Source organism: Bubalus kerabau, chromosome 9 (assembly GCF_029407905.1).
Source record: "Bubalus kerabau isolate K-KA32 ecotype Philippines breed swamp buffalo chromosome 9, PCC_UOA_SB_1v2, whole genome shotgun sequence".
NCBI classification, from domain to species: Eukaryota; Metazoa; Chordata; class Mammalia; order Artiodactyla; family Bovidae; genus Bubalus; species Bubalus kerabau.
Genome location: NC_073632.1, coordinates 105,418,227 through 105,433,138, shown reverse-complemented (window position 1 = coordinate 105,433,138; position 14,912 = coordinate 105,418,227). Strand labels below are relative to the sequence as shown.

The window sequence follows — 14,912 nt, the reverse complement described above, 5'->3', positions numbered from 1 at the left end:
TTTAACTGAAGATGCCAGACATTCCAGATTCCTTTAGTTTTCTTGATTTTTGTCTCCATTCCTGACTGTGAGTAAACCACTCCTTCTCAGAGAGAATCCATGTCTTAACACTCTTTCAGCTACCACCACCGTCGTGTTATTAAAGGCTAGCTGGTATGGTGGTGAGGCTAATGTGTTGTGGGGGTGACAGCCATCTTCTGATCAAATCTCAGGCTTCCTGTGGGCCTGTTTCTTGGGTCTGTAGCCTCACAAGTGCTTCTCCAGTGGTACAGGGTTTTTTTTTCTTTTTTCCCTTGCCTCCTACTCCCTCCCCCTTAGGTAGCATTCTCAGTCTATATATTTGAAGCCCTGATTCCTGTCGACTGTTCTTTCCCTATTCAGTGAGACAGACTGGAGTTAGAGGAGTGCCCCCTCTCTCATAGCGGCAGGGTAAGGTGCTAGCAAAGTCCTTCCCTTGGAGGGCAGACTTTTGCTATGGAGAAAGCTCTGGACAGTCTTCACAATGCTTACTCTTCCCCTCCCTCTACCAGAGCCACAAGGGGATCCACAAGGGTCAGGGGATCCTGACCAGGACGTGAGGACCTGGTCAGTATTTTTCTTAAAGATAAATATCAGGAAGATCTGTAAGATTTCATGCCTCTGGAGTTTCTGAATTTCACACTAGTCTGCTGCTGCTGCTGCTGCTAAGTCGCTTCAGTCGTGTCTGACTCTGTGCGACCCCACAGACAGCAGCTCATTAGGCTCCTCTGTCCCTGGGATTCTCCAGGCAAGAACACTGGAGTGGGTTGCCATTTCCTTTTCCAATGCATGAAAGTGGAAAGTGAAAAGTGAAAGTGAAGTCGTTCAGTCTTGTCTCTTAGCGACCCCATGGACTGCAGCCTACCAGACTCCTCTGTCCATGGGATTTTCCAGGCAAGAGTACTGGAGTGGGGTGCCATTGCCTTCTCCTCACACTAGTCTACACCCCATTTATATAATAGAAAATTCATCAAAAGCGCTTCCCAAGTGGCACTAGTGGTAAAAAATATGCCTGCCGATGTAGGTAGATGAAAGAGATGCAGATTTGATCCCTGGGTGGGGAGATCCCCTGGAGGAGGACACGACAACCCACTCCAGTATTCTTGCCTGGAGAACCCATGGACAGAGAAGCCTGGTGGGCTAAAGGCCATAGGGTCGCACAAAATCGAACACAACTGAAGCGACTTAGCACACACAGTATGCATTGAAATTGTTGTCTCAATATTCCTACTGGTTTATTGTTCTAGCAGCTTCTACTCCAGGTAAGCAGGTTGGATTGTGACTTCTGGACTTGCCAGATATCAGGGAGGTTCTTTGACCTGTGACATCCATTCTCTGATGGAGCCAAGAAAATGCGTTGACTTTCAGTTTGCCCAGATTTTTCTTATTATAAGAATGGGAGTCATAACTTTCAAGCCCTTTACATGTTTGAACTGAAAACAAAAAAAAAGAAGTCTTGACCTTTATATCTTAAAACAATAAATTGTGTAGCAATTATTTCAGTTAGTTACTTTCCTTTTAAATAGATAAAAATATTTAAAGAATTAGCAACAAGCAATAGATATGGATATGCCATTAATATCATCAGCAATAAATTCACTTTCTAATTCCTTAGGTCATTTCCTCCTGCTTTCACATACATTCAAAACTAGAAGTAGAAGCTGTGATTATTCCTGATAAAGGAATTGGCATTTAGAGTAACTGAGTGATCCAAGAGCATATAGCTAGTTAGCTGTTGCAGAACCAGAGCTTCAGCCTAAGCCATGATGACAAGAATTTATTTTAAAAGGCATGAAGCCCCCATTTTGATATTTCCCTTCTATAGTCCGTACCACCAACTGCTATATTTTCAAATGATGGCAATGGCTGTAGGCTATTCTTTTGAGAAAATTGGATGGAAGGAGAAGGAAAGAAAGAGGGTGGTAACTGTATGCTCAAGGCTGGATCTTTGCTGAATTTTTAAAGGGGGAAGATTTGAATAACACATATGGTTTGAAGTGAACAAGCTTCAGAGCAGTAGAGTTTGAGGAGACTGAGTGAATGATGAGTTAAACCATAAGGAGCTGAAGGGGACAGGTTAGGATGGATGACAAATGACTCTTGTTTTGAGGAGGAGGAACCAGAGGGGGAGGAGGCAGAGGAGTTGTAACTTGGAGACGATGGCAACTCACTCCAGTATTCTTGCCTGGAAAATCCCGTGGACAGAGGAGCCTGGCGGGCTACGGTCCATGGGGTCGCAAAGAGTTGGACATGACTTAGCAACGAAACAACAACATGAAGTTCAGGAATGGTGGCACTAGTCGTAAAGAACCTGCCTGCCAATGCAGGAGACATAAGAGACGTGGGTTCAATCCCTGGGTCGGGAAGATCCCCTGGAGAAGGGAATGGCAACCCACTCCAGTATTCTTGCCTGGAGAATCCCGTGGACAGAGGAGCCTGACGGGCTGTAGTGTCCATGGGGTCGCACAGAGTCGGACACGACTGAGGCGACTTAGCATGCACCCTTGCTGGTGGCCACAGGGCGGGTTCTCTGGCAGCCAAGTCAGAAGTAGAGGGCAGAGTACAAGATGTTCATGGAGATGTGCCTCTGAGAAAGGAGGAGCAGAGACCCAGATCGGGCCGAGTGAAGTTGAACTGCCACGTGAGCAGAGACTTGGGAGCCAGTGTCGACTGACAGCAGCTCATGTTGGGACAAAGTGGTTGAGCAGGTCCACCTCCTCCTCACCCAGACAGCAGATTCGGGGGTCCTGGGGAAGATGTGACCTCAGGCGGGGCGGCTCTGTGCAGCCGAGGAAGACTGGGGACAGGGCCCAGCATCTCTCATGTCCTTCTGCGGCGTGGCCACTAGCCTTCATTGCAGGGGCCCGGGTCCCACATCTCCATGTTCACCACCGGAGCTTTACATTTCTGGACCTGTATCAGGGGAGGCCCTATTCTGAGAATGAGGTTTTAAAGGTTAATTGAGAAGGATGGTGATGATTTGGAAGAATCCCCAAGGGAGATGGGAGAAGGGGCTGGCCAAAGGCAAGTCATAGGAACAAGTTGCACCAAGGGCTTGATGGTGAGTGGACCCTGAACCGCAGCAGCACCATTCTCAGCAAGAACGCAGCTTCAGGCAGATGGTGTGAATCCCTGTTGGAAGGTATTCTGACCCCTTTTTGCTACACCGGCTGTGATTGGCAGAACTGGAACAGGAGAAGGAAAAAGAGATGGTAGTGTTTACCCAGAACTGGATATAGTGCATGAGTGAAAGTCACTCAGTCGTGTCCGACTCTAAGCGACCCCATGGACCATACAGTCCATGGAATTCTCCAGGCCGGAATACTGGAGTGGGTAGCCTTTCCCTTCTCCAGGGGATCTTCCCAACCCAAGGATAGAACCCAGGTCTCCTGCATTGCAGATGGATTCTTTACCAGCTGAGCCACAAGGGAAGCCCAGAACTGGATATAGGATATTGGCAAAGAAGGTACAGTAAAAGTACAAAGGAGTCATGACATCCAAGCATCACTGACATCTTCCCATGTGGGGTCCAGGCTGGGGACAGAGGTTAGAGGTTAGATAAAGTCCACTTAACTGATAAGCAAAGCACACAGAGGGCTGGAGGTCAGGGCCGAGGCCTCCATGGTGAAAAGAGAGGAGGGGTGGATAGGAGCCCCTCCTAAGTGTCACGGTCACTGAGCTAGGGGGGCAGTGACCGCTTGGATGACCCATTCATGGGGCAGCTGCTACTGAACAGTTCAGCCAGCCAGGCAGTGGTTTAGACACAGCTGATACAGTGGTGACGAAAAAGCAATAGTCCTGCACTTGTCACCTTTGCCTTTCAGCAGCAGGAGACAGAAAATAAAATACTGTATCAGAAAAGTAGTTTAGAAGGTGATGAGAGCCATGGAGCAAATGCAGCAGTAACGGCGGATTGGGGGGATGAAGATAGGCTGCAGTTTCACCCGGGGTGGTCCTGGTAAGCCTCACTGAGAATGCGACATTTGAGCAAGGTCTTGAAAGAGTCGGGGACCGCTCCATGCAGATAGCAGGGTCAAGAGCTCCCTGCACAGAGGGAGGAGCAAATCCAGAGCCCTGCAGACAGCAGCCTGTCTGGGGTGGTCAGAACTGAGAGCAGGCTGGTGGAACCCACTCCTGGAAAGAGATAAGGAGCTACACAGCGGGCCAGGCAGCCAAGCACCCTACATAGGCCACTGACGCCCTTGGCCTTGACTCTTGGTGAGATGGAAAACCTGTGGTGGATGCCATGATAGCTGATGTACATGTTTTATCGGAAGCCTCTTAGCTGTTATCTCAAGAAGAGACTGAATGACGGGGACGTGAAGGCAGCTGACGGTTGCACCCTCTTAAGACATAATGTGGTCCCAGTAGAGATTGGGGGCTTCCAAAGGCGACGCACTGTTGTGTGTGTGGACCCTGTGTGAAGCGCTTGGAAGAATTCCCATTGCGCCGTTGACGCCTGTCCTCACGTCTTCCTCTGCTCTCCGTGCCCCCGCACCCTTTCTCCCTGCACCGCTGCTTTCCCCTTGCAGCCTTCGCGTTTCTCGTTGGAAGCCGCGCCGTCACACTGCCTCTGCATCGGTCCATCTCCCGCACTGACGTTCCTATGACGTGCACGGTGACAGGTGCCCTTCCGTGGTCTTCAACAGCTTGACCCCTTGCAACTCTCCTCTTCTCAGTTGAAGCCCTGTCTCTCCTTGTTTATCATATTTTGTTGCATCGACCAGGTGTTTCAGGTAATTAGCAAGTCGTCTGTTCAAGATGTTTACATTTGAGCTATCACTGACATCAATCCTTTTAGTTACATCTTCGGAGAAAGTTAGAACACAAATTCTGAAGGTAGGTTCATTTTAAATTCTGTTTCTTATTTTACCTGCCATTAAAATAAGTCAAATCAGTTTTTCTCAAGTCGGAGGGATGCAAAGGACCACTTGTAAAGGAAAAAAGAATCCTCTAAAACTTCGAAGCCTGAATGGAACCATTTTTAATGATGTTTCTTAACTATGTCCGGGTATAATTTAGGTAGAAAGTTTTTATGCTATACAGCTAGAAGACCCAAGTGAAAATGTATAAATTAAATATAAATGAAAGCACAAAACCGAAAGTATTCAAATTAACTCTGAATGTCATATGGAAGGCGCTGTCGTCTTACCCCACTAAGCCGGTCCTTAGCGTGCAGACGGGGCCCCGAGTGCCTGCAACCCCGTGCCTGGCAAACCTCAATTCTGTCACCCCTCCTCCCGGCGACGGGCTGGGTGACCCCTCCCCTCGTAAACTTAGCACCAAACCACACGGCCCTCGCTTGTTGGGAATTTGTCCTGAGAATTCTTTCCACCTCTGTTCTCTCCTCATGACTTTCACAAAACAAAAAATATGACCCCTTGTTCCCAAGAACTGACAGGAGGCTGAATTTCTTCAACGGTTTTTGGTTGAATGGCAGCCAACCAAATGACCCAGAATAGACTTTTACTAATTGCTTAGATCAGAATAGCAACTCTGAAATGACCAACTTCTAAAAGGGAACTCGGGCTATAAGCCTTCACGGCCTCCAGTGGGAGAAACACAACTTAAGGGTTTCTTCCGGCGTCAGGGTCTAGCTTTCCTTCCTTGTAGTTAGGATGTGCCTATGACAATTGATTGACTAGATTTTCCACCAAAATATCCACCTTGGGGTTTCCATTTATTTTTCTTGCCTACTTTCAGATGATGACATCACCTGTTTATATATTTTGTTCATTTTTTTTAATGTATTGCCTTAGTGAACATTTATGAACCACTTTCTCAAGAGTACGAAATGCAATAACGTCAAAGACAAATATATATTGAATACAGTAACAAAGACTAAATCTCTGTTCCAGCATTTCATGTGACCACAGTTTCAGAATTGGAACTAACTCAAGTCAAATTCATCTCTAAAATATTCTGCATAAATAGTTATTTAGCCTCTGTCTGAAAGCCTCCAGTTACCGGCTGGTAAGGAAATAAATTCCATTTTAAATTAGAAATGTATTCATAGTGAACCCAAGCATACCTGCTGTCATTTAACATATTGGCTCTAATCCTGCCTTCTAGAATAGCGCACACATCTAGCCCCCCTCCCGGAGGATAACTCCTTCAGCCCCTGCAGACAGCACCTCCCCGGCCGCCCGCACTCCCCAGGCCGGCATCCCTAGTGCCTCCCACCATCTCACGTCACGACTCCCAGAGACAGCTCAGCCTCAGCTGTTGCTTTAGGTGCATTTTCACAGAACCCATTTTCCTTAATAGAAAAGCCAACATAGCACGTCATCCATAGATCTGATCCCAAAGAAACAGGTTTCTATATCAATTCTGTTTCCAGAGTTTATGTTATTAATGATGGCAAATTAATACTGTGGAATAATTCTATTTAAAAGACAGGGATAGGATACATTTTTAAACAGGAACTGGCATGCCCTGGCATAGGTAGAGAGACAGATAGATAGACATATATACTCATACACATATGTGTATACGTATGGATATGCTTTATTGGGGCTTCCCAGGTGGTGCAGTGGTAAAGAGTTCACCTGCCAATGCAGGAGATGCAACAGACACAGGTTCAATCCCTGGATCAGGAAAATGCCCTGGAGGAGGAAATGGCAACCCACTCCAGTATTCTTGCCTGGGAAATCGCTTGGACAGAGGAGCCTGAGGGGCTACAGTACATTGGGTCACAAAGAGTCAGACATGACTGAGCGACTGAACACACAACACACATGATTTATTTACTTATTTCTTTTGCAAGAGAAATAACTCTTCTTTCTCTTACAAGAGAAAGAAGAGAGAAAGTCTGAATCAAGCTTGAGTAGGCTCTCACCGAGCAGAACTAGAAGGTGGTGGGCACAAGACTCCATAATAGACCCTTTCCAAACTGAAATGCAGCATTGTCAGGGTCTTGACAAAGCCTCCTGGAAGAACCAGGCGCAGTTCTAAACTCTAGCCCCATCCCATGAAGACAGGGCATCCAGCTGCCCCATCTTCATCCTTCGCCCTCAGTGTGCAGAAGCCGCGCCTGGAGGTGGTAAATGAGTGAAATGAACCAACACCTGCCAACTCACCCTGTCTGCCCCACGAAACCCTGGCTCTGTATTAGTGATAAGTGATATGCTGGGCAGAAATGGCATGGTGTCCTCGGGCCCCACAACGTCCAGATCACAATCAGGAGGGGAGAAAAAGCTGGTCAGGGTCACGTGTAACTCCTTCCTACAGAGTCACAGTGAGGGGCTGGCAGCAGCTGGAGCACCCTGGATGGGGGGTGTTGTCTGGTCGTTTTAGACCATGTTTTACAGGTAAGTGAGCATTTGTGTCCTTCCCAACAGTGAAACTGGTCACCGGCAGTCGTGACTGCAGTGAGAACATATTACCGCACTGAGTGGGAATAACTCATCGGTGATTAATTCTTCTTCTTCCCAACAGCTGGCTGTCCCAACTCCTTGATTAAAGAGCTCCATCACTTCAGGATTCTTGGAGAAGAGCAGGTGAGTCGGCCTCTCACAGGCTGCCCCGAGCGTCATGGAAGACAGACAGTAATGAGACCACGCACTCTCCTGGGAGGCGGGGGGTGTCTCCTGACCACTCCCCCTCCCCACGCCTGAAATGGGGAAGGGAGCCACACAGGCACTGTGTGTGGGAACCTGCTTTCCCTCTCTTATCCATCAGACCCGACAGGTTATTAATTGGTACATCTGCTACCTGCCAGAACATTTCATCTCAGGACGCGGCAGTGAGCAGGTACGGCGTAGTGGCCGATAAGCAAACAAGTAAGTGCTGAGAGGAATTATGCCTAAGAGGGTCGATCGGCACAGACAGGCCGGGTTGATGTCTGTGCGGGGATGTGCAAGCTCTTTTCGCCAGAATTTTCTATTTTGCGTGCTATCTATACTTCTCTGCTGCTACGTTCTCAATGGATGCGGACATGTGACTGATATAAATGGCTGGCCCATTTAAAGCTGATTATTTAAATGCTGTGTTGTGCTCAGTGAGATATGTCAGATTCTAAATAGATGTGCTCATAATTCAGAGTGCTACATATTAACCTATGTATACGTACACACACACACATTTTTGACCACTTAGCAATAAATCTCTTAATCCTCATATGGAATTACAGGCTCCATATTTTTATGTTAAATCTGATGTCAAGTTATCCTTGAATACTTATGCCCGGACTTCCCTGGCAGTCCAGTGGTTAAGACTCCACACTTCCAATGCAGGGACACAGGTTCAATCCCTGACCAGAGAACTAAGATCCCACATGCCGCACAGTGCGGCCAAAAACTAAAGTCAAATTAAAAAAAAATAAATACTTAAGCCATATAATTTATGGGCTTCCCAGGTGGCTCAGTGGTAAAGAATCCTCCTGCCGATCAGGAGCCATGGGTCCCATCCCTGGGTTGGGAAGATCCCCTGGAGAAGGAAATGGCTACCCACTCCAGTATTCTTGCCTGGAGAATCCCATGGGCAGAGGAGCCTGGCAGGCTACAGTCCACGGGGTCGCAGAAAAGTTGGACACGACTCAGCAGCTAAACAACAACAAATGTCATGTCGTTTCGGCATGGTGGTTGACCTATTTTATACTCTCTTATTGATTTTTACTCCCAAAGGCCGTCTTTGCCCACTCTGATCAGAGAACATGTAGTTAGCGGTGTGTTAGCTCAGTTTTTTTTCAACAGGTTTTTGGTTTGTGAGTTTTTGTTTGGTGTGTGTATGTCAGAAAGTGGAACTTTCCATCTCCAACATGAGATTTCAAAAAGGGGATTAACTCGGGGAGGAAGAAAAGCCGGAATCATTTCCAGCTCCTTGAATTAGCAGGTTACAATATGCCTCGTTCATGTTTTCAGACTGTAAATTTCCAGAATAACAAACAGGGATGTTTATTCAAATAGAAACAAAATCAAAGATATTGCAGTTCCTAAAGCTGATAACAGACCCCAAACATACCTACTTATGAAAACACCGTTCCCTCACAGCTATTTTCCTATGAAAGCCGTGAGATTTCTTAAAGCAAAAATCACTGATTGTTACCCTGAGATTTCTGCTCAGATAATAGAACCTTCTCTTCTAGCTTGTACCAATATTTGCAGATTGTTTCCATATTTGTTTTAGAGTCATTGGGTGATTAGTAGGGAAAGAAGCCAACTATAATCATCTCCTTAGATCTACATAAAATTCAAGCCATTTTGTATTTTCCCAGGCATTTAATCAAGCCATAATCAAAGTCACTATTTCTCTGATCAGTTGTGCTAATGGCCACATAGCGCATCACAGCAATACTGATCTTTATCTCCTAAAAAAACCACAAGTCCTTCCTTCCTTGTTTCCTTTCATTTGACGGATACTTGAAAAGCACGTATTCATATGCTGTATATGATTCTTACAGGGCTAGAGAAGTGAAAAAGAGAGTCTTCTCAGGCTTACCTTCTAGGTGGGGAAAGCTATCATGTTATATACACACAAATGTGTTCAGTATATAACATGTTAACAGAGCCGCCATGTCTCTGTGGCACATTTAGCACGTTCAGCTACTCACCAAAAGGCTGGTGGTTCAAACCCACCCAGGGGCATCACCTTTTGGTTGGGCTTCCCTGGTGGCTCAGATGGTGAAGAACCTGCCTGCAATGCAGGAGACCCGGGTTCAATCCCTGGGTCAGAACGATCCCCTGGAGAAGGAAATGCCTACCCACTCCAGTATTCTTGCCTGGAGAATCCCATGGACAGAGGAGCCTGGTGAGCTACAGTCCATGGGGTTGCAAAGAATCAGATAAGATGGAGCAACTAACATTTTCATATAATATGTTAGACAGTTTTCATTGCCATGGAGGAAAAATAAAACCAAAAGAAGGACAATGCGTGCAGGGGGAGCTGAGGTTTTACACAAGGTGGTCAAGAAAAGTCTCGCTGAGGCAGGAGCTATGCACACGAGGACCTGAAAGATATGAAGGAAAGCATCATGGTGAGGCCTGGGAGGAGATCCCTGGTAGAGAGTAAAGTGAGCACAGGGGTTCTGAAGGACCATATCTAAGGCTTATTTCATGTAAAAAGTGTTTTAACATATGAAATACAAGGTGTGGTCAGAATAAAGTGGGAAGAAATCCAGGAACGCGTAAACTGGGAGCCAAAGGAACACAGTTTGTCTGGGACGAAGACTGATTATCCATGCCGTGCGCTTATCAGGCAGCACAAGGATGGGAAGTGAGCCCTGGAATTTGGAACTTGGAGGTCATGGTGACCTTGACCAGTGGACTGGTGAGGGTGAAAGTCTGCCTGAATTGGGTTTAATGGAAAAGGGAGAAGAATGGGAGAGAGGGAATATAGATACTTTTTTTTTTTTAAGGAGTTTAGCTATAAATGAAAACAAAGAAATGAGGTAACTGGAGATAGGGAATGTGGCATCAAAATTTTTTTCTTTTTTATAGGCAAAAAAATACCATGTTTATGTGCTGATGGGAATGACAGCAGGGCAGCAGGGAGGTAATGCAGAGGAAAGGGGAGTATGTCAGGGGCAACACCCTTCATTTGACAGCTGGCAGAGTGTAGGTTTGGCCAGAGACAAAAGTGGGGAGAACTGGACCTGGCGGCAGCAGGGAGGCCGGAGACACAGGAAGGATTTGCTGGGTGTTTCACAGGAAACAGGCATCACTTGAGAGTTAAGCAAGGGAAGAGTTTTACAGAGAGTGGAAAGGATGGTGAAAGTGTCATTTAGGAGGGTAGGGAGTGAATAAGGGTAGAAAATGAGTGAATTTGGAGTGAGATCCATCAACCTGGGGGGTTTCCAGTCACGCTGATCGATGTGGGCACAGACGTAGAAAAGGCAGAGGGTCAGGTCTAACCAGCCACCCCAGTGAAACAAAAGCAGGAGAGAGAACGGAGAGCAGGGCAGACATTTGGGTGTGAGTGTAGTAGCTGGGCCTGGGATTTCAGCTTGGTGAGGAGACAAGGGGGAAGAAAAAGGGGTGGGGAAATGCGACAGGGTCCGCTGGCTACGGGTCCCGGTGGGGTCAAGGACCCTTTGGATTCGGGGTTTTGTGGAGGTGGTGTGGAGATTGGCAGTGACAAGGTCGGGAGGCAGAGGCCCCAAAGAGGGCCGAGTTAAGGGAGCGGACAAGATGACTGGAGAAGTTGAGGGCACGGACTTGGAAAGGATGGCCCATGTGGACCCTGGGACCCTCCAGAATTATCATCAGGACAGACTTGGAGGGAGTGCTGGTGAGTCAAGAACTGGGGCTTCTAGAAATGGGTCAGGGAGGGAAGAGAGATGGAGGGAGCCGGGGGTATCTGACTGTAAAAGAGAAACAACAGAGCCTGATGGTTTGAAAATCACAACTGCAGGGGTTTCAGAAGGAGAAAGGAAAGCTGTTGTGTTTGGGGATGTTGAAAATCCATGAGGTGATGCAAAAGGGAGCAGTGGTGAAAACTTGAGGGGCAGAAGGGGGAGTAAAGTGGAAGGAAGGGCAAATCGTGTCCTGGGGCGGAAGCCGAGGTCAGTTGGGGAAGGACGTGAGAAGAACATTGAGAGAGTAGGTAGGTTGGGGTTACAGGGCAGATCCTGCTGACTCACTCTGAGTTCCCCCAGCTCGAGGGTAGGAGTTAGGGCAGCTGGGGGACGCGAGAGGGAAAGGGGATGGATGGAGCCGTGTGTGGGGTCAGGGGTCAGAAGGGAGAACCGACCAGGGAGCCAGGAATGTCTTCGGTGACTGATATAAGCAGGTCACTGCAGCCAGGGATATTTCTATCCTGAGGACACAGGGACAAGATCTAGTGGCCTCAGGGCAGACGGTGGCATGAGGTCTGCTGAGCAGCGGAGAGTTCTAGCAACACCACCACCCCTGCCTGTCGGGGTGGGCAGCCTCACCCAGGAGCTGCTGAAACCGTCAGCCTCTCTCTGGATGCTTGAGGCAACTTACATAGTACAGGACGAAATGAAAATTTTACATCGGCATTTTACAAGTTCCCTTGGACAGATCATTTTAGTCTTTAACTTGGCTTTTCAGTTTGTAGAAAAAGGAAAAGTAATGTTCAGTCATCTCTTAAAATTTTTATAAATAAATAAGATGGCAAAGTAAGTTGCAGATATTAAGTGCTACACTAAAATATTTCTGATTTAAGTACTATTTACAGTCCATCAATAGACTGAACTAGCAGCACCAAGGTAGACACTAAAATCAGCATAACAAGGAACTACAGTCAATATTCTATTAAAAAGAAAGCATAATGGAAAAGAAAAAAATTAAAAAATAATCAGTGTAATGTTCACTTAAAAGTTGATAAAACTGAGTTGATAAAACCTGTACAGATACTAGTTAATTACTGAGTTCATTACCGGAAGGTAGAGATGCTCACCAGCTATCTGATTGCTTTGTATGTGGTTCCTTTTCAATTTCATTCAATAAGCACTGGATTTTTGAGATCTGAATTAAAAATAAATCATTAAACACTGTAAATCATTACCTTCTTAAAGTAAAAGTGCAATCAAAACCCCTTGGAATTTAAAACAATGCATGTAGTTTAGCTTCTTGGTTCTGTCTCTGATTTGTGTTTACAATTTACATTCGTAAAGCCCCTTTCAGCCCCCCACCCTCACCCACCACGATCAAGCTACTTAGCAAAGATATTACACTGTACATAGGTAGAGTGACTCCAAAGTTCTAGGTGGGCCCTAAAGAAAACAGATTGTGAAAAAGTGAAAGTGTTAGTCATTCAGTCATGTCTGACTCTTTGTGCGACCCCATGGACGGTAGCCCACCAGGCTCCTCTGTCCCTGGGATTCTCCAGGCAAGACTACTGGAGTGGGTGGCCATTTCCTTCTTCAGGGGATCTTCCCAGCCCAGGGATTGAACTCGAGTCTCCTGCATTGCAGGCAGATTCTTCACCGTCTCAGCCACCAGGGAAGCCCAAAGGAAACAGATGTGATATCTATAAGTTCAGAGGGTTTGGAGAGTCTTCAGAAGCACTGCCTTTCAAACATACTTCCATTCTTACCAGCTACCTCCTCTTTGAGTTTAATCACCAGAATCTTAAGGAAACTACCTTCACCTATTCAACAAATATTTTTAATATTTTTTTTACTATTATTGTGCTTGTTGTTATGCAATCGCTCAGTCGTGTCCGACTCTTGAACCCCATGGATTATTCTGCTAGTGTCGTATAAAATGATAAACAAGGAAGTCACAGGCACAAATCATGATAAAAGCTAAGATGTAACCTACTTTAGAAAAGGAGTCAGGACCTCTGAAATATGAAAGTTGAGAGGACACCCATGGACTGAGCTAGGATCACTGGGCTGGGGAGAAGAGCCTTCCAAGCAAAGGAAAGCACATGTTCAGTGGCCCCAGAGGAGCTGGAGAGCCTGCTTTCTTCAAGCCACTAAATAAAGTCAATGTGACTGGAAAATAATGAGCAAGAGGGACAGTGATGAAAGATAAAAACTATCCAAACCATGTGAGCCATGGTTAAGAGTCTGGATTTTATTCTAAACTCAATGGGGAATCCTTGAAAGTTTAAGCAGGGGATAGAAAGTGAAAGTGAAGTTGCTCAGTTGTGTCCAGCTCTTTGCAACCCCATGGACTGTAGCCTGCCAGGCTCCTCTGTCCATGGGATTTTCCAGGCAAGAATACTGGAGTGGGGTGCCATTGCCTTCTCCAGAGGATCTTCCTAACCCAGGGGATTGAACCCAGGTCTCCCGCATTGTAGGCAGACACTTTATTGTCTGAGCCACCAGGGAAGGACATATCCAATGGGGGATGGCTATGGATGTCCAGGGGTTGGACATATCCAAATCACGGGCTAAGAAAGTCAGTCTTGTTGCAATATGGATATGGTCCAGATGAGGACTGGCAGAAGAAACAGAAATAAATGAATACTGAGAGGTAGAATTAAAGGTCACGGTGATTGAGTAGCTGTGAGTCAGGGAGATGAAGGAATCCTACAGTAATATTCACTGAGATGGGTTTGATGGCAGTAGGTAAGGATAAGCATGGAATCAGGGTTCAATTCAGAACATGTTAATATGTTTGATGTGCCTGAGGCATTGAGAAGGAGATAAGTCGAGATTTGGATGTGTGCACTGGGGCTCAGAGAAGGAGGTCAGGGGTCAGAGACTGGTAAATTTGGAGTTGTTAGCATATAGGTGGCATTTTACATCCATGACAGTTGCCAAAAGGAGGTAAGAGGGGCGGGACCACGTTTGAACCCTAAGGAGCACCAATGTTTGGAAACTTGGTAAAAGAGTAGCAGCCAGCAAAGGAAACCATACAGGAGCCTCAAGTAAAGTAGAAGAAAATACAGAGCTGTGCCATGTTGATGGAGCCAAGAAAGGAAGTGTTCCCCAGAGGGAGATTTATGTTCATGCTAACGAGAAGCTGAGTGAGAGGAAGTCAGTCTGTTGTCCTTTGTACATGGCAACACGGAGATCACCAGTCAGTGTAATGACCGGTTTTGGTGGAGAGTTGGTGACAAGAGCCATATATTTATGTGATCAAGAGTCCACCGAAGGGAATCAACTTCTTGTAGAATTTTTGTTATGAAAAGGAAAAAAGAACTGCAGAAATATCAGGAGAGTTCTTTAAAGACCAAAGAGGCTAGAGCTTGTTTTATGCTCATTGAAATGATCCAGCAGAGATGGATTGCTTGGTAATTCAAGAGTTAGATAAGCTAGCTGAAGAAAGGAAGTACTTTAGAAGATGTTAAGTGTTTGGATACACGGCACAGAGAGAGGAATTGACCCTTAACAGGGAAAAAGCCACTTTCTTTGTTGTATGAAGACAGAAAGCCACAGGTGAGCGGGGTGGGAAGGGGAAGGCGTGTTTGCTGTTGTAGTGGAAGAGGGGGCGGGGAGAAGTTGGTGTTTGATGGCTCCATGAAAACAGACACATTTT

General features: G+C 46.3%; 1 protein-coding gene across 7 annotated transcripts in view; it reads left to right on the top strand.

The window, feature by feature from the left end:
• PRKN (parkin RBR E3 ubiquitin protein ligase) overlaps positions 1-14,912 on the top strand; it is a 1,201,168-nt gene that overhangs the window by 984,080 nt on the left and 202,176 nt on the right. For all 7 annotated transcript variants that reach the window (XM_055536152.1, XM_055536157.1, XM_055536158.1 and 4 more), the window contains one exon: positions 7,456-7,517. In XM_055536152.1, coding sequence (XP_055392127.1) covers positions 7,456-7,517 — 62 coding nt within the window. The remainder of the gene's footprint in view (positions 1-7,455; positions 7,518-14,912) is intronic.